This window comes from Nipponia nippon, unplaced genomic scaffold (genome assembly GCF_047370975.1).
Source record: "Nipponia nippon isolate SJK-2023a ecotype South Korea unplaced genomic scaffold, ASM4737097v1 scaffold_62, whole genome shotgun sequence".
Classification (NCBI taxonomy): Eukaryota; Metazoa; Chordata; class Aves; order Pelecaniformes; family Threskiornithidae; genus Nipponia; species Nipponia nippon.
The window spans coordinates 322,926-346,974 of record NW_028262383.1 but is presented as its reverse complement, the minus strand read 5'-3'; the positions used below and the strand labels follow the sequence as shown (position 1 = coordinate 346,974).

The 24,049-nt window shown below is 51.0% G+C and overlaps 1 protein-coding gene across 3 annotated transcripts in view; it reads left to right on the top strand.

The window, feature by feature from the left end:
- Positions 1-23,636, top strand: part of ALPK3 (alpha kinase 3) — a 33,914-nt gene extending 10,278 nt beyond the window's left edge. For all 3 annotated transcript variants that reach the window (XM_087738223.1, XM_087738222.1, XM_087738224.1), the window contains 12 exons: positions 2,386-2,507; positions 10,667-10,784; positions 12,109-13,141; positions 16,700-18,548; positions 19,365-19,512; positions 20,954-21,081; positions 21,354-21,389; positions 21,512-21,786; positions 22,108-22,196; positions 22,444-22,661; positions 22,861-22,909; positions 23,080-23,636. In XM_087738223.1, the coding sequence (XP_087594349.1) occupies positions 2,386-2,507; positions 10,667-10,784; positions 12,109-13,141; positions 16,700-18,548; positions 19,365-19,512; positions 20,954-21,081; positions 21,354-21,389; positions 21,512-21,786; positions 22,108-22,196; positions 22,444-22,661; positions 22,861-22,909; positions 23,080-23,401 (4,387 nt within the window). In that variant the 3' untranslated portion in view covers positions 23,402-23,636. The remainder of the gene's footprint in view (positions 1-2,385; positions 2,508-10,666; positions 10,785-12,108; positions 13,142-16,699; positions 18,549-19,364; positions 19,513-20,953; positions 21,082-21,353; positions 21,390-21,511; positions 21,787-22,107; positions 22,197-22,443; positions 22,662-22,860; positions 22,910-23,079) is intronic.
- Positions 23,637-24,049: the final 413 nt, after the last annotated feature.

Below are 24,049 nucleotides of genomic sequence, written 5' to 3'. Positions count from 1 at the left end.
AGTCAGCTGAGAGCCCCATAGAGCTGCAGTCCCTAAAACCCCCCTGTGACTAATACAATGGTTTCTTTGAAAGATTAAATAGACCTTCCAGGACTTCCTGCCAAGTGTACATTGGGCAAATCTCCTCTGATTCATCTGCTGTGCCTGTGGAGCCCCCAGCTTCTGGTGACGCTGCTTTCCTAAAGCATTCAGTAGCCTTTGCTGTTATTTCACCTTACTGTGGGATTTGCACTGAATAGACCAGACTTATTCCTTGTGTTGCCTGTTGATATCAATGGCATGGTACTGGGATTAAACTTGATCACGAGTGTCAATATGTGTGTGCGCATCACTTTTTTTAAGATGCTGATCTGGTTGCTCTCCTGCTGCGGTAAGAAATGTTCATTGATGCCTGGGAAGTACCTTATGTGGATCTAAAAGACATTTATTGGTCTAGGGCTGGGGATCTGTATTGAAGGGGCCATCAAAACCCCACCAGTAACTGCCTTGGTACTGGATTGTCTGCCTTGCTCTTTGGAAATGGGATTTTTTTCTCCTGGGGTTGGAGTATGTCAAGGTTTCTCTGGTTTGAAACAGCTGTTGGTTCCCACAGCCCTTTCCTGGCCCTGTGAAGAGTTGCTTGCCAGGACCAGTCTCTCCTAGGGACCACTGATTTCCACAGAAAACACTCTGAGCTGTGGCTGGTTTTTACCCCATCCCACACATGTTTGGATATAGACAGTAGATGCAACAGCCCTAGTTGCCCCTGTCCCGTACCCTTACACAACACGAAGTGCCTGGGAGCTAGATGAGGCTCCTCCTGCATCCCAGTTGTTTGTTGCTCAGGGATTCATCTCCCTGTGTATCTTACAAACCCATTCTAGAAGGAAGCCAGAGTGAAAATCATAGAGCACTGCAGCCTCCAGGTAAGTTTTCTGGGTGGATGAAACAGGCAGCTGCTGTGGCTGGAGCTATCCTGGCACCTTCAGCCATGCATGCAGTTCAGTCCCTGCTACAGAGCCTGTCAGTGCACCTGACCTTACTGGGTTCGTGCTAAATGTGAGGTTTTTTTGTTTTTCCTGAACAAGTCTTCTTCCTCAGCAGGTAGAGCATGAGTAGCAGCAGCACCAGCATCCTGTCTGCAAGCCAGGGGCTGCTTGTGAGGCTGGGGTCCTCCTCATGGAGCCCTCAACATGTGCTATGAGCCCTTCTGCTCGTGGTGGAGCTGTGTCAGGAATGGTTTGGGGACTTGTTCCACCTCTTGCATGTCTCTGGAAGCTGTTCACTTCTTTAAGGAATGTCTTTCACTGGTGAAAATGATATAAGCAGAGCTACCAGCTACCAGTTCTCTTGCAATATTTGCTATTTCTCCTAAGTTCCTTGCATTTGAGACCTTGGGGTCCTCTTTCCTAGTGTAAATGTGTAGTGTTTTAATTGCAGAGGGAAAAATGAAAGAAGAAGCTCTTCCCTTCCAAGAGCCCCAGAGCACTATCCAAATGAAGACCCAACTTGGAATGAAATAATTTTCCTTTATTTAAGAAAGCCCAGATCTTCTGCAGTGTCTCTTGCTGGTGCTCCAACAGGGTTGGCAGTGCTGTATGAATATACTGATTTATTGCTACCATTGGATAGTGCTTAAATGACTGGAGAATCTAAGGTCTATTTTTGAGCTTTACAGATTGCACTATTGGGATAGTTCTGGCTATTTGAGTGTCCCAGCCTGAACTTCGAGGTCAGTGCCTGAACTCATGGAGTATGTAGTGTGAGTGCCTACCTGCAGCAGTGAGAGGTTAAACAGGGAATGGATGTCACCTTCACATAAAATTCCTGAGCTCAGAAAGCTGCAAGCCAGGCTCAAGGTCTCTTTCAGTGAGCTGTCCCTGCAGCAGGCAGCTTTTCTTAATTCAAAGCTTTCAAAGAGGGCCGCTGTGTTTGGGAGGCATGTTCAGTTCACACTTGGCCTGAAGTTACAGTGTGAAGCCTTCACAAATAAAGTCAAATCCCAGTGAACAGAACAAGACTTGAAACACTGATGGTGCAGTACCGGGAACATGAAGCTGACTTTGTTAGGGCCTTGCTTTGAGCCTGCTGGCTGATCAAAGAAATATTCTGTGTCATCAAGAACTAAAATCGTTCTTGACATTCATTACCCTGATAGCCATAAGGGCTAAGACAAAGGGAATGTCTCCCAAATGACACTTTAAAGTGACAGAGTCATCTTAGGATTGACAAAACAGTCAAATACCCTGATACTGGACTGGACTTGTGAACAACCTAGTGTAGGGATGATGGGAGGGAAGGAGGGCATTTACAACAAGAACACAGGCTTCTGAGATGAGATAGGAAGGGGACCCTTTGATTTTTCTAGTACTTTCATCTCTAAGAAATGCTTCTTGAATCTTCCAGGAGCACCTTCTGCGCAATCATTTCTCAGCTGACGGAGGAAACCCAGCCACTATTTGAAACCACTATCAAATCCCGTTCTGTGTCCGAGGACTCTGATGCTAAATTCACGTGCATAGTGACAGGTAACAGTGTCTTCAGTGAATAACCGGGTCCTGCCTCACTTGCTGGACATGTGCTAGTTAAACTCTAAAGCAAGTGATAACAAGGCAACACGTTAACAAGTCTGCTGTTGTCAGACTGCCAAGTAAAGATTCAGCAATTGCATAATGATTTCAGATTTAATTTAAGGGTGGGGGGGGAGGGTGGAAAACCACCTGAGATTGTAAAGAGGCAAAGGCATAACCTAACATCTCAAACAAAGCAAATTAAAGACCAGAAAATGGAATATGCTGGTTACTGCTTGGGCCAGCTACATTTTATTGTCCTAATCTCTGCTAATCCTGGACTCCATAACTCAGGAATGTGCAGTTTTTGCTGGCTGTAAATGGTTAGAGTGCAGCTGCATTTGCATCAGTGATAAACTTCTGTGTTTGTCAACATCTGAAATAAAAGCCTCTTTCTGCACAATGAGCTAAAATCTAACCTTGGGCAGGAAGGGGTTAGGCCAATAAGAGGAGAAGGGGAGGCTGAAAAAGAGGGCATTGTTGTGATGTGTGGCATGGCAATGCAGTGGTGTAAAGGTAAATGGCTCCTTTGCTGATGAGCTTTTGTCCTTTAAATATGGAGACTCTAAAACTTCTTTTTTCCATAATATGTACTTGTTTACAACTCTGTGATCCTTCCTGATGTTGCACATGTTTTTTATTCTAACAGGTTACTCAGTGAGAGGCATTAAACAAGTTTGTAAGCTTTGGGAGGAGGAGGGTATCTCCAGTGAGCCTCTTAGTCACAAGAACCAAGACTTTCTTAAGATTTAGAAAATCTAGTTTGCCATTAGAAACTTGCTGTAAATAGGCTGTGCACCAGGAAACACAAACTGAGCCCTTCTGAGAGTTGCTGGCTTTGAATTCTTGGCTCTTCTCATATGGATTTACTTGTTTTCCAGGTCTGACTTTCTGAACTTGCAGGGATACAACAGATACATTGATTTTATTGATGCTTAACTTAGCAGATCACTTCCTGCTTCTAGGGCAAAAGTGGGCTGCTAGGGAGATACCTTCGAGCCATGCCCCTCAGTGATTCATTAGAAGAGTTTTTTTTAGAAGTTTTCTAAAAGCAGAAGCTTGACATGTTGTGCAGTAGCACAGAACTCACCATTCTGCAAGCCAGGAGTGTCAGAGGTCAAAAAATTAGTGATGTTTAGATATGCTAGGAAATCCTGAATAAAAGCAGATACAACTCTCTCTTCTACCTCCCCTTGCTGGAAAGTGTAGAAGTGCTGCAGACCCACAGCATGACTGCTTACTGCAAGGACAGGGGGTAGTACTGCTTTCCCTTTCAGGATTTCTTGCCCCTTTTAAAATGCCTAGTCCTGGCTTCTCCTACTGGCTTGAGTCTTCACCAACTGCACCTTGAGGTTGACAGTTCCTTCTAACAAATGTCATCATCGCCTACAAAGTCCAAATAATACTATGTCGTGGTTTAACCCCAGCCAGCAACCAAGCACCACACAGTCACTCACTCACTCCCCATTCCCTGGTGGGGTGGGGGAGAGAATCAGAAAAGTAAAAGTGAGAAAACTCATGGGTTGAGATAAGAACAGTTTAATAACTGATATAAAATAAAGTAGTAGTAATAATAATATACAAAGCAAGTGATGCATGATGCAATTGCTCACCACCCACTGGCCAACACCCAGCCCATTCCTGAACAGCAATCCCTCCCTCCCAGCCAACTCCCCCCAGCTTATATAGCATGAGCATGACGTCATATGGTGTGGAATAGCCCTTTGGCCAGTCTGGGTCAGCTGTCCTGACTGTGCCCCCTCCCAGCTTCTTGTGCACATGGCAGAGCATGGGAAGCTGAAAAGTCCTTGACTAGTGTAAGCACTACTCAGCAATGACCAAAACATCAGTGTGTTATCAACCTTATTCTCATACTAAATCCAAACCACAGCACTATACCAGCTGCTAGGAAGAAAATTAACTCTATCCCAGCTGAAACCAGGACATACAATCAGCTCCAAGTGGGCTTTGTCAAGATGAGAGATGCATTTGTGCAGCTGAGCTCTAGTTCACCATTAGACTGGATGGCTGACAGGGTGGGAAGTGCCCTGCGTGTGTGATGCCAACATGCTCAGTTTCCACTCAAGAGGAGACAGGAGAGATAATTCAGTCAGCCCTATCAAGGAAGCCTGGTAAATGCCATGTCCATGTCCTTTCCAGCACCTAGAAAAGCTAGAGAAACTCTTCACTGTATATTGTGCAGGAGACATGCTGCCAAGGCATAACCTCCTCTGCTTGTACCAAAATCAAAGTATCAACGTCTAGAGACAGATATGCTCTCTGTCCAGTTTGTAGACCTTCCTGCAGTCAACCCTTGCTCTTGGTAGGCAGGATGCTGCCTTCCAGTTTTGGATGACCTGCTGTTGCTGTGTAGCACAACTTGGTGTATTACACCAAGGTAAAAACTTGACCTGATACTGGTCTCATTTTCTACTCAAGTGAAGGAAACTGTCAAATGAGCATCTTCAGCATGTAGCCTATTGCAGTATTTTGGTACCTGGTAAACTAGACTGAGGGATGTCTTTGTGCACTTAAATTAATAAACCTACAAAATTAGGAATTTTCGTGGAAACATCCTTAAAAGCAGCCTGGACCACCTATGGTCACGTCTTGCATGTGGACTGCTTTAGGAGCTCAGGATCTCTTTGGGAGAGAGGGGCATGAGGTGGAAAGCAAACTCTGACTGCAAAGTCTGATCAGTAGTTCAGATATCTCCTGCTGCCATGATGTTTACATTCAAGTGGGAGGCATTATGGGGAGAAAGGAAGTGGTGGTTGCATCCCTGGCAAGTGACCAGAGTGGAACCAGCTCAGTCCCACTGCTGTGGCTGGAGTCCAGGGACACTTTGGTTCACAGACTTGCAGGAGGCAAAGGGCAGACTGTCAGCTGCTCATGTTTTGACTCTCAAGCCCCAGATATGGACATATGACCTACAGTAACATCTTAATATTTTTTTGCTGCTTCTTGACCAATATTGAGAGTTACAGGGTAATCCCACATCTGTGAATACCAGTGACTTGCTGGATATGTCCTAGGAAGGCAGCAAGATGCAAGTGTTTGAAGAGCCAGTCTCCAAAATGTGCTGGGTGGTGCAGGCAAGGAAAAAGCAAATCAGGCAGAAGCAGACTTCCTGATGCTCTTGGGTGGTTGCACAAATCCTCCTTTCCTCCTGTGGCCTAGTTCTGCCTGCTACCCGTGTCCCTAGTATGTCTGATTTGATTGTTTTGGGTCAAATCCTGCATCAGTTATGGCATGTTTTCTTTTTTAGACAAAATTAGTTCATCCTTTGTTCTCTGAGAGACGTGAAAAAGGGAACGAGAACATTTCCATTTACTGTGCAGTTTCTTACAGAGCAGAACACACCCTGTTTGTCTGCACCAAGTGTTTTCCTTGTCTGGACTTCAGAATCTCAAAGGTCATCACAGATCCTTCCCAGTGAGTGGATATTGGGCTCTTCTATTCAGAGTGGCCCTTATTGGAGGTACTGCTACAAGGATTTTACAACTTTTCAGTCATTTCTGTATAGCGTTGGCTGGGAAGAGATGTCAGCTGATGAAATGTGGGGGCTTGGATGAAGGGGCCTAGGTCTGTGACTGCTTGTTAGGGAATGAGGCCAATCGGGAGAGATGATGACTGGATCTAGCCAAGACCATCATATGTCAGTACCAGGTATTGCCTGCTGTTGTACAGCTGCCTCTTCAGCACCATTTCAGCCCTCCTGAAAGGAAGGTTCAAGCCCTCTGACCTGGCTACCTAAATCATCAGCTCAGGAGCTAGGTCCCATCACTCCCTTCATGAGTCAGTGCTTGTGCTGAAGAAGTGTCCAGCCTTGTACCTCTCCCATGCTATGCAGGTGCTCGATCAACATGGGCTTCTGCACTGTGTTGACTAACACATCCGCAGAGGGGAAGTGAACAAAGCAACATGCCCGGAAACAATATGGTTTTATTGTAGGGCTGTGGAGGGGAAAGGGCTCTGCTCACGGCTTGGGGAAGAGAGTTAGGATAAAGGGAGTAGATAGTCTCATGCTTAGTGGATGAGGATTTTAATAAGCATAAAGGAGGTCAACTTGTTGCATCTGTGGTGGCCCTTTTAGGGAAATGTTTGAAGGACAAGAGTGAAGTGCTTGGATGAAGGATGTCTGGAGAAATGCAGGGGCTGCGAGAGGGGTGGATGGGTGGGTTTGGGGATGGGGTAGTGAGTACAAGAGCAGAGAGCAGGCTGGTGGGAGATGAGGGTGCCTGGGTTTGGGGCAGCCAGGGCAAGAAAGGGATGGAGAATGAGCACCGCTTGCAGGCCAGTGGCATGGGGAACTGCTGCTCTTAGTGAGTATCTGTCCCTCCTGTCAGCATTACTGGAAGTTTCCTTGTCTTCAGGTGATGGGGAGGTGTAAATCCATAAAGCCAGAAAGGATGAGATCTTACCATGACTTTTCCTCCCAAAACTGCCTGAAGCCCCCACTCCACATAGCTTGTGTAGAGCAGAAACAGAAAACCATGGAGATTATGTGTAATTGTTCTAAATTGTTTCCACTTTCCCAAGTTTCAGAAGACTAACTCCCCCCACCCCTGCCTCAAAATATCAAAAAAAGTAAGTTCCTTTAAACAGAGTTTCTCTGGGTGATTTTGGATAGTTATTGCAAGAACTGTTTTGGTTAAGGTCATCAAAGCTTTGAAGACTTCTCAGACTTTAACAGCTTTGGGAAAAAGAATGTTTGATCTAAATCTGGCAATCTCCATGAAAAAAAATCCTTGCTCAGAGAAGTCTCCTGGGTCCTGCAGTGGCTGGCCATCATGCTGGAGCAATGCTACTGGAAGACATGCTTCCCAAAAAACTTGTGCTGGGCTCGAAGATGTGCAGTGGACGCCTTACCGGCTCCCCAGGAACGCCTGGCACTGCTCTGTCTGTAACTGCAGGGCACTTGCTGGTGGATGCAGGGGACCAGCTGCTGGCGAATCCCTCTCGGCACCAGCTGCACAGGGGGTCCGCAGAAGTGACAGGTTTTGGAAGGACGAGTGCCTGATGAATGGCTGCTCTGTCTTGCAATGCGCTTATGCTAAGGGTGGGCAGCCGGCACCCTGCAGCATGGGAATGCCTGCCCATGGAGCCCTCGGCTCAGCCACCCCATCCCACCCGGACCCTTGAAACTGGTCTGTTGCAGCAGCTGGGCAAGCTGTGGATGTTGTGGCTGCAGGGGATGTGTTGGCAGTGATGCCTGCCCTCCACCCCACCCTGGACCAGGGGAATTTATTCACTCAGCAGCCTGAAGATGAATGCCTGCAGTGTCAGCAGCAGCTCCACTCCCCATCGAAGTGCAGGGCATGCCAGGGAGCCTTGTCCCTGCACAGGCATCTCTCCATCCCCTGCTTGGCTCTGGTTACAGCCCCTGGGGATGGACGGCTGGTGTTTGAACAGGCAGCTGGGGCCACTGTTTCTGTGTGGGAGGTGGGAAGCCTTTCGGCCTCCCTCTGCCTGTGGGTTTCCAGCCACCACTTGCCTGTAGCTCCCTCTCACTGCAGGCTGGAGCATGCAGCAGGGGCTAGTCCCTCCTTGCCTGCGCTGGGCTGGTACGGCAGTAGCCCCTGGTAGAGAGCAGGTAGCCTCAAGGACACAAGTGCTACAGGTCAGAGAGTTTAGGCTTAACAGGAGAAAAAGCCTCTCATCGAGGTACATCATAGCTATAGAAATTGCAGCTCTTTCTGGCAGATGTCAGCTGGGAATGGGAATCAGCTGCAGAGGCCATGGGGGGACATCACAGGGCTTCTCGGAAATTATATGCTTGCAGTTCCCAGAATGAAGTGCTGTGACTGCTGTTCGCAGGGTATTAGGAAAATCTACCTGCCAGCTCTCTGTGTCACAAACCGTGGGGGCCTCCTGAAGAGGCTGTCTCTGCAGGCTGTCTCGCCTGCAGAACAGCCCTTGGGAAGGGTAGGATTGCTGTGGACAAAGTGTGAGCTGTGTGTGGAAATTGTTTTGTTCCTCGTCCCTGGAGCAGAAAGAAACCCCCACAGGCTCATTCAGCTCAGGGTCCTGCTGCCAAGTACAGTCAGTAGCTAATATTTATGGAAAATATAAGCAGCAGCGGCCTTGGTCCCTGGTGATCCCATCTCATGGCCTCCTCCAGTTAGCAGTTTAGGGCTCATTTGCTTCAGCCACAAGTATCTGAGGGCTTTGCACTTCTAGAAACTGGTTTGGAGGGCCAGAGCAGCAGCAAAGAGCAGACTGTGGTGAGACAGGGACTGAAGGCGAGGATGGAGAGCCTTGCAGGAAGGGCTTCAAGAGAAAGTAATGACTTGGCTTCCTGCAAAAGAGGAGGAACGAGGCACTAACCGACAGAAAGCCAAAGCTGCCGATGGCAGCAGTGTGAGGGGAATGAGGCAGCAAAGGATGCGACAGATGTACCGGCAGTGAGGATGGAGAGGGTAGATGCCAGGGACAGTGCAGAGTAAGAGACCTCAGTGAGGAAAGGAAGATAATAGAGTAAAATCTGTTCTGCAGGGGTGTCTGGGCTATGGGGATGGCTAGTGTTCATGGAGGAGAGCAGGAAAGGAAAACTCTTCTGAGACTCTTTCCCTAACCCTGTCTGGTTCCAGTGGGCTAAGTCCCTCGAGGGGCCAGAGGACACTGGAGACCCCCAACAAGCAAGGGATGGGGACAGGGAGTGTATCAGAAGAGCAGATTGGGGCAGGGGGAACCAAGCAATACATGAGGAAGAGATTTGACATATGCTGCTTTTCTGATCAAAGGCATTTTGAATTGGCCAAAATCAGGGTGAACTCCTGCTGATGAGTCTTTGCTCCTGGTCTTTTGCTCCTGCTATGGGACCTTCATGGGAACAGGGATAATGGGGTCAGGCATTGCTAGAGGCTGCCAGCATCTCTGGCTGGTGCAAGTAGGAGGCTTCTCACCCCAGAGATGAAAAGGGTCCTAGTGAGGACCTATGGGTTGACAGCTGGGAAGTATCCGGGACAGGTGGGTAGTGCCCTGTCCCTGCCCTCGCGCTACTTCAGAGCCATCGAGTCTGGACGCTTTGGGTATTCCTGGAGAGCCCTTGCTGGCCCCATGCCAGGGTTGTCCATGAGAGCTGACCCCCTGCTGCATTCGGGAGTGCCAGGGGCTGGTGGGGAGACCCTTGGGGACTGGTGGAGGTAAGCAATGTGCCGGACTCCTTCACTTCGGCAGCACAGAAAGCCAGCAGGGGCATTTGCAGGAGATAAGCTTCAGATATCTACCCTGGGGCTTTGAACAACTGTTAAGCGCATGGACTTAAGTGGAGGCTTGACGCGATCATTGAAACTTTTATCCCATGCCCTTAGGGTCAGCTTGGCTGTGCCGGGAGCCCCATGTGAAGTACGGGAACCAGTGCTGGCCACTGGCTCGAGCAGTTTTCAGAGGAAAACTGCTCTTATTCTGAGCTAGAGCCACTGTCGGTGGGAGATGAGGGCTATGGCTATCACTGGTCCATGTGGGGCACTCATGCTGATCCACTACTGCTGTCAGTGGTGGGGAATGTGGCTGCGTGCCCAGCTTGCTAGCCAGCCAGTCACACACATCATGATGTCATTCTACTGAAAAGGCAGGTGGCATCTGTTGTCAAGTGACATTTGTAGGACACCAATCTGGCTGTGATGCAATCAAGGTTGTTTCTGTTCAATGGAAACTTTTGGATCAGCTTACAGGCTGTGACACTTAGAAAAATGCTGTGAGCTCCATGGAGGGGTGAATGCCTTTTTTCTAACCTTAGCCTTAGTCTCATCAAAACATGCCTCTTCATATAAAGGTGACAGTACGCTCACCTTCTTTTCCCAGCCAGTGTTACAGGAGACAATCGTGTGATCCACTCCCCTCTGTTCAGGAATGAAGTGCTGGGATTTTTTTCACAAAAATAGCCCTACTCCTAGGAGTGATAAAAGACTTGGATAAGTCCATCAGGTTTCCACTCACAATACTTATTCTGCTGTGTGATTTAAAGAATGCAGTGAGCCCAGAATAACATGTATCCTATTCTGCCGGAGCGTTTCGTTTTGCTGTTGATACCTTGTCCCCACGGGAGCAGGCTTGCTGTGCTACTGGTTGCAATGTTTCACACCCTGATCTACCATCCATCTCCTCTCCAGGATACCCGCAGCCGGAGGTGACATGGTATAAGGATGATGAAGAGATGGACCGCTACTGTGGCTTACCCAAGTATGAGATATTCCGTCATGGAAATCGCCACACCCTGCAGCTGTACAAGTGAGTAAAGAAGCTGAAGAGTGGTTGGATTTGGTGATGGGAGCTCTGAGCATGTTTTCACTATTTGGAGGAGCTGGCTGTCAGCAGTGATCTTCCCCCAACACCTGTGCTGGCCCCTTCTGCTCCCCATTGTGATGTTCCCAGCTGTCCCTTCCCCTTCAGCTCTTCGCTCTGATGACTCCCTGATCACATCAGTATGAGATCCATTACTGCATCCAGGGATAGCTGCCATGCTAGAAGCAAGAGGAAGGTCAGGAGAAATTCCTCTCTCTGCAGCCTGCCACCGCTGGTAGCAGTGTGTGCTATGGCTGCACCAGACAGGAGCTGATCATTAGGGCTGGATGAAGGTGAGCGAAGGGAAAGCACTGGCTGCCTCCAGGATGCGGGTCCAGGGAATCAGACTTGACAAGGACAGAAACAGTTCACAGGAGTGTCCTAAGCAAGACCAAAGAGGGGAAAGGGCTGCAGCCCTGTCCCAGCAGGGTCTTTCCTAGCTCTCACCATGAGGTCAAGGAAGGAAAGGGCGGCTTTGGCACTTGGCTGATGGAGCCAAGGGTCTCCTTTATTCAGCCCTGACTACCAGCTTCTTTTAACTTTAAATGAGGACTGTGTTTCTGGAGAGCCAGGCACACTGTGTCCCCAGCAAACAGAGACCTGTTGCACCTCAAGTCCTGGATTTGGGATGTCAGACAGGTGCGGCACTGTCTGAAAGTGCAGAATATCGGTATTGCTGGTAGTTAGTCAAACTCGTGCTTCTAGCCTGGGTTTTTCTGCTGCCGCAGGTGTGCTCCAGGTTTCCATCAGAGGCTGGCTCACCTCTTGCAGGAGCAGGGATCTCCATGGGCCAGGCATCCCCAAGGGGTGACAGTAGAGACAGCATGCATGTGCTTGTGCTGGTGCCTGTGAAGCGGGGCAGGAAGGCTTTGGTAAGGCAGTAGGGTGGAGGAAGAACAGAAATGTCATGTAGGCTGTGAAGAAATGAGAGGAGAAGTTCCTGCAGAGGAATGTGGCCAAGAACAGTCAGGAAGCCTGGTGCTAGCTGTTCCTCCTCCAGCACAGCCCTCTCTTATCAGAGTTACAGCCCAGAGGGGAGCTGGGCACTGATTTAACATCCAACTTGCTTATCTGTTAGAGCTGAGAACAGGCAGAGCCCGGGGAGGGAGGCCAGCCCCAGGCCTCCAGACCTACTGCGGGCACCTCAAGGGTCATGTCTTCATCTTCTGGCCCCTCTGGAGCAAGAAGTGGGAGACCGTGCATGCCTCTGTGCCCAGTGGTAGTGCCTGGGGAGGACGGGCAGGTCTCATGCAGAGCTTTTGGTTTCCAGGTGCCGAGAAGAAGATGCAGGCATTTACCAAGCCTCAGCTAGAAACAACAAAGGCATCGTGTCCTGCTCTGGTGTGCTGGAAGTGGGAACCATGACGGAGTTCAAAATCCATCAAAAGTGGTTTGACAAAATTAAGAGAAAAGCTGAAGAAAAGCTGCGAGAGATTGAACAGGGCAAGAAACGAGGGAAAGAAAACGTGGAGGTGGAGAAGTTGCAGGGAATGAGTCCTGATCGGCTCCAGAGAAAGCGGAGGCTGGCCAGGGATCTGAATCTCTGGTCGGGAGCCTCTCTGTGGGAGAAGGAGGATGCAGCAAAAGTGCATGTTGCCGATTCTCAGTCCAGATTACATGAGGATATTGCTGAGCCAAAGGAGCAGCGGGTCAATGCAATGATGGGCTTTCCAAACAAACTGATAGCACCTTTGAAAGCAGAAGTGACCACCAATGGAGATGCCTCTTTGGAAAGCGTGGAGGAGAACGGGAACAGCTTTCTTGCGTACATCTACGAGACAGTGGAGGACCTAGCAACTAAGCCAATGGTGAAAGACTCTGCAGCTAAAAAGAAAAAGAAGGTGAAGGCTCCTCCAGCAGCAAAGCAGGAAGTTTCCAAGCGAGAAGAAAGTGGGCGAGACAGGGCCAACCCCTCTCCAAATCCAAGGTTTGCCCCTCCTGTCCCCTTACGCAGGAATGCACGTTTGAGGGTGGCAAATGATCAAGAAGTAGAAAACGGTCCAAAAATCAAAGAGCCCGGGAAAGCTGTGAATCAGGACACTAAAATCAATGGCGATGTGCACTTCTCTTTGAAAGAGATGTATTTTGATAAGCAAGCAAAGCCAGCAGCAGGGAAGGAGGAGGCAGGAGCCAAGGAAGAGGCTGCGAGCGAGGCTGCCCTGCAGCCTGTGGCAGTCAGCAGACAGACGGAGGATGCTCCGTCGTCCTCAGAGGTGTCGGAGGCAGGACCTGTGCCGTCTGAGGGACAGAGAGGCCAGCACCAAGCACAGAAGTCAGAGGAAAACAAAGCCATCAGTCCAGAGGTAACTAGGACAGAAAGCAGCCAACGCAGGGGTTGCAACAAGAAAATATTTGTGCCGCACAGTTGTATTGTGGCAGCAGCCTTGGGAGGCTGCGTGTACCCCACAGGATCTGCTGCCGAGGCTTTGTAGGTCTCCACTGGCAAAAGCACCCAGGAAAAAGGGCTTTCTGGACTTTGTGTGCCCAGGCAGCAGAGCTTCCACCCCATCTCCAAATAAATGTCAGATGAGGTGGTGAGGAGAGATGTACGTCAGGGCCCTCCGGCTGAGCAGCTGATCTCCGGGTGGCCTGGGGCATGCTGTGGGCTCTCCTCTTTAATTGGCAGGCTGACCTCATGCAAAATGTTTCCAAATCAGTTAAGCAGAGAGCACTGAATGGCTATTTAAAGTTGGGGGTGGATGCCTTGTGCATACAACAGGCAGCGAGACTGATGACATCTGTTCAGTTTAGCAATTGAGCCTTAGCTTCAGCCGGTGTTTAATGAGCCCCCCATGCAAATGAGTGCAGTGTGCCAGGTATGCCACATGAGCTGTCCTGGGCAGGGCATTGAATTTTGTTTACAGTGCAACATGTATACAGTAGATCTGGACTATTTTTTTGGCTCTTCCCTGTTGGAAAAACTCTGTTGCAAGACTCATTGTGGTGGTGATGCAGCGCCAGGGCACAGCACCTGCTCCTGACCCTCACTGCATCTTTTAGTCAACTTCTATTTTTGTCGCTTAACCTGAAGCATTTTCCATGAAAATACTAGACTGGAAGCTACCAGACTTTTTTTTTCCTTTTTTCTTTAATGACCCTTTCTGTGGTAAAAGGTTGTCTGAGTCCAATTTGCAGGTGCCGTCAGGATTTGGCATTTGAGCTATGGTAGGTGCACGCTTTCAGTAGAGACTGAGGCTATCAGAGGAGGCACTCCGGGTGCAGCACGTCTCCCTTGGTAGGTAATGCAAATACCTCAGGATGTGGGAACATCCATGATACGAAAAGTGGGACTGCTGGGTGCTCCAGTTAAAAAAAATTCCTTTCTTCCTCTTCTAGATTTCTTTAGCTGTACGTAGGAGCACCATTTACTGGTAAGAAACCTGCTGTTATCCAGTGAAGTGAGCATCTGGGTCCTGGCCTCGCCACAGTGCAGCGCCCTGAACCCATCTTTAACCTGATCCATCAGCATCACATATTGCTGCAGAAATTATGGCTGTGCGTGCAGGCCTATGGCAAAGCAATTCTTTTTCTCCCTCTCTGCTCATTTTTACACCACTTGCTCTTAAGGAGGGTGGAAAGTGCTGGTGTGTAGCAGCCAGGCTTGGGCTGTCATCCCTGAGCCTTTGACATGCATCAAGGTATTTTCCTCTTCAAAAACCCACTCACAGAGGGAAACCTGTAACTTGTCAGCTGGTGTGCCTTTGAGTAGACAAAAGAGAATGCTTTTGATTTGAATTTGAATGCTTCAGCTAGTTGGTGATGCTGGGGAAAGTGCTCAGGCTTTTGTGTGACCAAATAAGCTATTTTAAAGCCCTTTAAAGCTGACTCCCGATGTGTTTGAGGATATTTTCACTCCCCAGGACACGGGTTGCTTGTCTTTTTATTTTTTAGTCTTTCCCTTAAACAAGACAGGGTCGTAGCATGAGTGTTTTCCTGGCCTTGGGACCTTGCTGGGCCTCATGCTCAGGACTTCTCTTTTGAGCTGGATTTATCTGTAGCAGAAGGGCTTTGCAAAATGCCAGACCATAGCCAGGCTCTGAACAACCTCACGCACAAGAGCAGAGAAGAAACTGGATTTGCGTGATGATCTCTCTTGCCTAACTTTGAAACTGATGATTTTATTATATTTCTTTTATATGCTCCTAGTTTGAGTATTTTCCGATTACTTAAGGACAGATGCTTTTCTGAAAAGCTCCCAGAAAGCTTTTCTGAATAAGCTTTAGTTTGTGCACGAATGATAAGCAAATTTCTCCCAAGCCCCAAGTCCTCTTCAGCCAAAGAGGTGTCCCCATTGACCAGCATCATTGCGTAGAGCCACCTCTGTGCATCCATCTGTGAACCACCAGCCCTGGTCCACCTCCAGCCCCCTTGGGCATTGTGCTGCTCAGCCCCCCAAGCAGAGGGACCAGGGCTGGCCCTGCAGTTAGATTGGGCTGTGTCCATCCCCATCCCTTTCCATGCTACGGAGGACCAAATACTGTGGTAAAACCCAGGGGGGTTTCACTGCATGAAGCCTGTCTGTCTCTTAAAATAAAACCTTTTAAGCCTGAGCGCTGGGGTCCTCTGTGTTGACACTCAGCCCGTCAAAGCAGGCTAGGTATGTGGCTCTAGGGGAACAGCAGTAGGGACGTGTGGCATTTGGGGGTGCCTGTGCAGCCCTGTGAACTGGGGCCCTATTTCTGCATGTCCTGTGTGCAGAGACAGAAACTGCCTGGCCTTTGGCATCCTCTGGAGTCTACCAAGGAAGCAGACTTGAATTTTGTGTGCAGGAATGGCCCCTGCTAATGCTGCTCATCCCACCCCAGTCCTCTGATACTCACATTGTCATAACAGTTGCTTGGGGAAGGGCTTGCTGAGAGGCTGCATTACCTTTCCTGTTTTTTCCAAGCATTCAAACGAAGCTGAAGTGGCACAAAATAGAAGGGCTAAGTGCCACAGCCCTCCTTTCCCATGGACCTCATTTTGGAGGCTTAAAGCTCAAGTCAAAGACCTCAGGAGAAAATCCTTAGCAGCAGATCCTCTGGGACAGAAGGGGAACCTGTTGTGTGCATGCCTTGTTCCCATGCAATTGTCCTGATGTTGCTAGCTGAGCATCAGCCAGGCACAGCATGTATCAGTGGTATCGCTGCCTCCCCTGAGCCTTATCCTACAAAAATAGATAGTGCTCCTTGGCTGGAGGATTTCACCAGATCTTCTTGGGATAAAGCTCAGCCGTCACAGCGGGCAGCTTGCTGAAACGTCTGCTGGTGTGCAGCTGCAGTCGGAAACATTTGAGCTTCCCGAATGTCAAAGAAACAGGATGGTCGAATAGCGCAGATAACGTCACGGTGTACAGTTTCACTATAAATCACTTGGACAGCCTCACCCAGATAGTGTGTGACATACTGATCGCCCCATCTCAAGGTGGAGATTGCAGATATAGTATAGGGGGAGCACTGAGTCTTAAAAAAGAGCAAGGAAATTATACAAAGTCTCGGCAATGGCTGGTGAAAATGGGAAAGTTTTGCTCCTTGGGAAGGTGCCGTTTCAGAGGACATTGAATTAAAAGCCACTGAATGTTTTAGAGAGGCAGATATCCTGCCTCTTTGTGCACAACCAAGGCATTGAAAGGCAGAAGAGTTGGAGCCAATTAAAGGAAAAAACGTTTTGCGCAGCATGACAGGGGGCTGTGGGACCCACTACCGTGGGACGATGGCGAAGCCAGGAGGTCCTCAATGAGTGAGTATCAGTGATATCAGGTTAATACTTAGGATTCAAGCAGAAGTTGGGCAGTGCCGTATGGTACAGATGGACCACAAGCACCGCTGAGCAGACCCAGGCAGTAAAATGATGCTATTTTTCTATTTTCTTTTTTTGACTAGGTTGCAGCAACAGTGGGACAGTCTGCTAGTGACCTAAAATATCCAGTGTCCACTCCAACTGTAGAGACTGGTCAGCAAGCCAATAAGTTAGAGGAGCTCAGGAAAGAGATGCCTGTCTGCCAGGAGGCCAGGGGGGCTGGGAAAAGGACAAATCCTCGGCTGAGGCCTCAGGAGCCACCAAAGCCATCACCACCTTCTCCAGCCCATGTGCAGTCCAGCAAGGAGCACCCTCCCTCTAGGAAGCAAGCAGAAGGATGTTCCTGTGCTCTTGAGGGCAGAGAGGCCCAACAAGGACTGTTAAATCAAGAGGACAAAAGCCAAGGTGAGGAAGAGCCATTGCTAAAGAAATTGAGTCCTCCAGAGCCTGGAGAAAACGCTCCTCTTGAGCAAATCACCCATCAGACAGCAGTCAAGGATGGGAAAAGCAAAGAGGCAGGAGCAGAGCTGTCCGGGAGCCATCCTGGTGCAGAGGCAGGAGGGAGTGGTGAAGCAGAGCCATCTCCTGGGGCTGCGCACAGGGAGGTGGAAGGGACACCTTTGGGACATCAGGAGACCGAAACGCCAGCTCCTGCTTCAGTTCGACTTGCCAAGGAAGAGCCACTTCCTGCTCCTGCAGTGGAGATGTCAGTGGCTCAGGAGGCACCGCTTGCAGCTCACAGTGTCCCAGGGCTGGAAGCCACAGCAGGAGAGGTACTGTCTGGAGCCCAGCTGCTGCCTCCTGCAAGCAGAGAAACACAAATCAAAAAGACAGATGGATCTGCCCTGCAAGAGAAGTTTTCAGCCAGTGTGTTAGGGGAGGAAAGTGCCAAACCAGTGCCTGTGGGACCTCAGGGGAAGGAAGGAGGAGAGCAAATAGCCACAGCTCCGCTCCAGGAACCAGCAGCACCTTCAGGCACTTTTGAAGGAGGTGCTGAGGTTCAGCCACGAGTACCACTGGTCCTGCCTAGCCCTGAGAGACCTCAGGAGATGTCTTTGGAGGAGAAGATGCAGCACAAAAAACTTGTTTCCTCCTTGAAGAACTATCTGCTGCTGCTTTTAAAAATGTCAGATAGCAGTAAGGATGCCACAAAAGAAGACACTGATCCCAGAGAGAAGGAGCAGCCTGATGCAGAGGAAGTCATGCTCCCAGAGATAGGCATTGCAGGCCTGAGCCCCCGCACCTCAAGGAGAGTTTTGGAAAAGGTACAAAACAATCAGCTCTTCCAGACAGCAGAGAGCTTGCCGCTGACCCCCAGGACATCCAGGCGGATCACAGGCATGATTAACGAGGAATTCATTACCAGCAAGGAGATGCTGGCTTGCAGGCCTGTGCCACCAAAGAGACGTACCCGGGTCGCTCCTGAGGCGGAGGAGCAACCCCAGCTCTCTGTGCCCTCCATCGTGGTGGGCAGCATGCTGACAGCAGGAGCAGAGCAGCCTCCTAATAATATTTCTGATTTGCCTCCAGTGAGCCCTAAAAAAGACAGCCCTGGTGACCAGGCAGTGCTACCTTGTGCCACACCAGAGGAGCTTGCTTCCGGGGCCCGGCGCAAAATATACCTGCCAAAAACCAAACAGGTGGGGGAGGAAGAGGAGGCAACCCCAGAGAGCCCAGGGCATGTGAGAAGTCCTACCGTTTCACCACGGCAATCCAGGAAGAATGCAGCCCTGTTGCAATCGCCTGCCCTGGTTCCGTCCCCTCCCGCAGAGCAGCACTCTCCAACCCTCACAAGGAAGATGGCCACACTGGAGGTTCCTAAGCTGTATGAGGAAACAACAGGTGACAGCAGTGGTGACCACGAGGTCCCTGAAGATGCAAAGCCAGAAGCACTGCCAGCAGAGTCCAAGAAAGCAAATAACCCATTTAAAGGTAAGGGAAGAGGTAATCCCCATGAAGCATGTTTCCTTGGTCCTTACCAAAGGAGCCTGGCCAGCTGAGCCGGTGATAGTCAGCTGAGGCCACGTGAGTTTTGTGCATTTGCAGGGTTTTCAGCACCACCCTTTGGCCATGTGAAAGCCAAAAGTCTGCCCCAAGACTTCTTCCCTAGCGCAGGGAGGGCAGAGGAATGCAAGAGGCAGCAGCGCTGAGACTGGCTGTCTCCACAGCCTCAACTTCCCTGGCCAAAGGAATCATATAATCCTCTTGTTCTCAGTCTGCATGTCCTGGTCCTTACCATGCTTCATGCTGGTCGAGGGTCCAGTGGGCATCAGCGGGGTGCATGCTCCTTTTCCGCCTCCATGGTCAATGTTAATTTGATCCTTTGTGGCATCAAATTAGAAAAGACATAATCCTGGTGTTGAAGTGCTTGCAGGAACCAGGTGATACGCTCACAGAAATCAGCACTCTTGGAAGAGTAAGGGTAACCTCGATAAATCCCTACTTCAGTAGAAAAACGTTTCCTCCAACATTGCATAGTGTTTTTCTGCATTGCCTCTGTCCAAGCCCCAGTAGATATTGCAGCGCTGTGCTGTTGAAGAAATTTGTGCCACTTGTATCCCACTGTATGTATCCAAGCGGAGCTCTGAGACCTTCCCTGGGAAGGTGATGTTATACTAGGCTGTGCTGACATATGTGTGATACCCAACACCAAAGTCCTAAGCAGCAGCACTGGGGTAGGCTGGCCTCTCCCCGGAGCTGCAGCCAGCACTGTGTCTCACCATCAGTCTCTTTGTACCCTGTCCTTAGCTCCACAGGTGATTCGTAAGATCAGGGCAGAACAATTTTCCGATGCATCAGGAAACCTGAAACTTTGGTGCCAGTTCTTCAATATTTTGAGTGATTCTAAGCTGCTGTGGTACAAGGACGAGATCCCTGTAGCAGAAGCCCAAAGGAGGTAATCTGCCAGCTCTGCTTTCTTGTAGTCCTTGTGCATAGCCCTGGGTTTGTGTGTTAAATCCAGCTCCTTGCGTTTACTGGGTTGAAGGTGCCCCTTCTGTTAAGGCTGAATGGGAAGCTCATTGCATGGCACGGTATGTTGTGAACTTTATCTTCTCAGTGTCTGGAAAGGGAGGTGATGGGGAGCCTAGATGGGGAATTGCTGCCAAATTTGTCCTATTGATGCTCCATCTGGAGCCTGGCTTAAGGGCCAATGCTTTGAGTAGCAGAGCCCTGGGGAGAGCAGGGGCTGAACCTGAACCTCGGGGAGGGCAGGGAAGGTGCTGCACCCATCTCAGACTTTGCGAGCTGGGTGTGAGCTGCAAAACCGGGACCCCAAGTGCTGGGAGGGTCTGCACGCTACACCCGAGCAGGCACTTTCATGCAACTACCACTGGCAAGCACCAACAGGGAAAAAGCAACTCTGGCTGTGCCCTCTCTATCCCTTGGCACTGCCCTTGCACAGGGAGGGCATGTTTGGATAACTGGGTGGCTTGTTGTATCCTGGATGCTCCTTTGGGTGCATTATGGGGAGCAACTTGTTCTCAAGCCCAAGGGAGCTTGTGTGGGAACATCATCCACATGGGATAGGACTTGCCTGGTGCCTTTGAGTGTCCCTTGAGCTCCCTTTATAATGAGCAGACAGAAAGAGGTGCTTCTGGGGCAGAAACAATCTCCTACGGCAGATGTTTGAGCTGGGGCAGATGGACCAGGAATGGCCATTGCCTTCTAGCTGACCAGAGCAGAGCCTGCTGAGCCAGCACATCTCAGGATGAGGGTCCCACCTCTTCCCTCTGCAGCCTGTGATTCCCTTGCTGGTTCACATTGGCCATGCGGGCCAGAAACAGGCTTTTGGTTCTTGTGGAGACCCATCTGCCCGGTGTGTTGCCACCTTGGCTAGAGGAACTGCCAGCCCAAAGCTTGGTGTTGCCAGCTCATACAGAGCTTGTGCTTTGCCGGTCCTTCAGAGAGAGGCAGGCTGCAGGATGGGGAGTGGTGTCTGCCCTCACTCATGAACAGCTGAAGATGAAGCTGGACACCTCTGTGGCTGTTTGGCTTCCAGCCGTCCCAGCCAGATGTGGGTCTGTTAGCCCAGGCACAGCCCTGACCCAGCCACATTCAGAGGCAAGTACCTTTACCAGTCTGTAGCCCAATCCTGGCCAGATATTGCAGGGCTTGCCTGGAAGATGAGCATCTCTGTGAGTACAAACTGCAGGGCAGGACTCCTAATGCCATGAGGTGCCAGGGGACCAGCAGGGATGCCTGTGGGCTGGCTTCCTTTGTAGCCCTCTTCCAGCCCTCCAAGGGCAGCACGGTGCCCACCCGCAGTGCCTGTGATGGGTCTCCCATGTGCCCCCACGCATCACACAGGGCTGAGGCCATGCTCCGGTTTCTTCCAGCGCTGGCGACGAGGGCCAGGCAGCCTTGGCTGTTGTACAGGCATCTCAGAAGGACTGCGGAGTCTACCGGTGTGTGATCAGCAACGAGTACGGCACTGACTCCACTGATTTTCTGCTCAGCCCAGAAGGTGAGGAGCCCTCAGCAGCCTGGCAGCTTTCCTATCTGCCTGGGTGTGCTGTGGGGTGGCGTGGTGAAATGCGGAGAGGGTTTGATGCCAGGCTGTGGAGGGGGAGCCTTGCATGCCCCATAACACCACCTCTGTGATGTCCACCTGCCTCCATGTGCTAATTTATGAGCGATTCACACCATCCTCCTTGTCATCCCTTGGTGTGGAAGTGCATGGGGCAGGGTGGGATCCTGGCAGGACCTTGACAACTCTTTGCTTTCTGTCTCCTCTAGTGCTGTCAGGATTTATCTTACGGGAAGAGATTGAAGGTAAGGGCCACGTGCTGATGAGCTGCAACTGCTGCCCCTTGCTGCGCGGGGGGCAGGCAGCTGTGTGGTGGGGGCAGGACGTGCCTGTGTTGTCCCCTCTCACCAGCTCTTCCCTCTGCCAGTTGGAGAGGAGATCGAGATGACGCCCATGGTGTTCGCAAAAGGTTTGGCTGATGCAGGGTACTGGGGGGATAAACTCTTTGGGCGCGTGGTGAGTGAGGATGTGGAAGTGGGTGCTGGTTTCCTGCGCAAAGCCTGCCGTGCCAGAGCCATCTACGGCCTGGAGCCCGTCTTTGAGTCCGGCCACACCTGCATCATCAAAGTGCACAATTTCATTGTCTTTGGGACCAAGAATGAGAACAGCCTCATTGAGAAGAACTACGATATCACCATCCAGGTGGGCATCCTTGTGGGTCTCCTCCCACACCTTCCCTGTCTGTCTGTGCCTACTTTCTTTATTTCCTTCCACTTTTTGAATGCTCTGGAGGGATTGAGCCATGTTCCAGTGGGCTGGCAATGTCCTTGTTATTCTTGGCTTCAGCTCTTCTCTCTGAGCAACATGGAGCTGCTCGGAGCTTTCCTGTCACTTGTCCTTTGACCACTAGGACAGGGAAACAACTGGCAGTGGTCCCAGGGGATGCCTGGCCAGGCGGGGGGTCGCAGGGAGGCGTTGGTGCAAGACAGGACAGGTCCTTGACTCTTCTGTTTTCATCTCCAGGAATGTAAAATCCAGAACTCCAGCCGCGAGTACTGCAAGATCTTTGCTGCTGAGGCACGAGCTGTCCCTGATTTTGGAGCAGTGCCCGAGTAAGTAAGGTGCTGCAGCTCTGCTGGCTTGACACCCCGGCAGAGCATCCCAGGGTATGGTGACAGGGTTCCCCATGCATGCTGGGGACATCCCAAAGGGCAGCGTGGTTTTCTCCCAACCTCAAATGGAAGGGATATTGTGGGGGAAGGCAAAAGTCAGGGTTGCGTACCGCAGTGTGAATCTCCACTTGCTGTGGTGGGAGAGCTCACCAGCTGATGCTGACCCCATCTGTGTGCTCCCATGCAGGATAATTCCTCTGTACCTGATTTACCGACCGGCCAACAACATCCCTTACGCCACAATGGAGGAGGACCTGGGTGGGCCCTGTGAGCAGTACTGTGTCACGGAGAGAGATGGCAGCTTGGTGACACGAGGCACCTCAGAGATCGTGCTCAAATGCTGCACCTTCCAGCATTGGGTCTACCAGTGGACAAATGGAAACATCCTCGTGACTGACATGGAAGGTAAAGGGATCTCCCATCTGATTCCCATGGCTCCTCACCACCCTCGGGCCTGTGAAAAGAGGAGAAAAAGCCACAGCCTTGCCCTCCTGCCTCTTTCCCCACATGCCACGGAGCCCAGCTCCCTGGGCGATGACCTGCTCTTGGTGCCGGTGCCTGTCTTTCTGTGGGCAGAGACTGGTTGTCCTCCCTTTCATTGCAGGAGTGGGCTGGAAGATGACCAATGTGCGGATTGCTACCAACCGGAAAGGGTGAGTGACCCCGAGCTGCTGGGGCAGGGTGGCCCCAGCTGTCCCCAGCTCCGCTGCTCATGTGGCAAAGGGCTGTGGTAGTGAGTGCAGCCGGGCTCCATCCTCGGCTCCCTGCTCCGTCAGGATGTCTTCTGGTGCAAAGCAGGGGCTGAGAATAGATGTGTTTGCAGGTACCAGGGACTGAAGGAAAGCTGCTTCCCTTCCCTGCTGGAGCAATTCACAGCCGCTCACCAGTGTAACCGTTACTGCAGCATCCTGGGCCTGAAGACGCTGGAGGCAGCCAAGCCCAAGGGCTCCAAGAGCCCCTCCATGGGGAGGAAATCTGCCCAGTCCAGCCCCCAGCTCCAGAAGAAGGGGCTCACAAGTCCCCAGGGTACCCGCAAGGCTGCTGTGAGCCCCAAGAGCTCCCGGAGAGCTGCAGAAACAGGGGAGGCCCCAGCAGCCTCCAAACTCTGGTCAGGAGAGAGCAGCAGGTCTGGCCGCCCACAGTAGCAGGAGCCGCCGTGGCTGGGACCCCCAGCTCCAGACCCCAGCCTGAGCAGCCTGGAGGCAGCATATGACCAGGCTGGAAAGGAGAGACCGTGGCAGCGGCTGCTGCCGCCGCTCTCCTCCCTTTGGCTCCCACCCTAGCCTGTGGCGCTTGAGTTGTGTGGTGTGTGCTAGTGTGAGTGGCTCGGCCAGGGTCGCTGGGGGGCTGTGAGCCATGGGCAGCACAGCCCTCCTCGCCAATATCTCTCTACAAGAGCTGCTGCCGGTGCTGGAGCCTGTGGGGCCACGTGCCCCTCCACGCTTGGGCTCGCTTTCCTCTCTCGACTCTCTCTGTTTGCCTTCCTTAAGGCAAGGGCCGTCAGACCTGCTCCCTCAGGCTTTGCAGGCGCCATGCCCTCTGCCTGGCTTCCCCGAGTAAACTGGGAGTCTGGGCTGCCCTCCTGGCTCCCAGCACCTCATGTCCCTCTTTGTGTCCTCCATAAAGTGACCGCACCAAGCCCCACCAGCACTCTGTGTCAAGGATGTGAACCCCAACAGCGCCCAGGTGGTCTCATTTGCCCTGGCACACCGTGATTTAAAAGGTTTTGCTGCAGAGGGGTTTAGTGGTGAGCTGCAGGGCTCCTGCTGCTATTATGTGGGGCCAGTCCCATG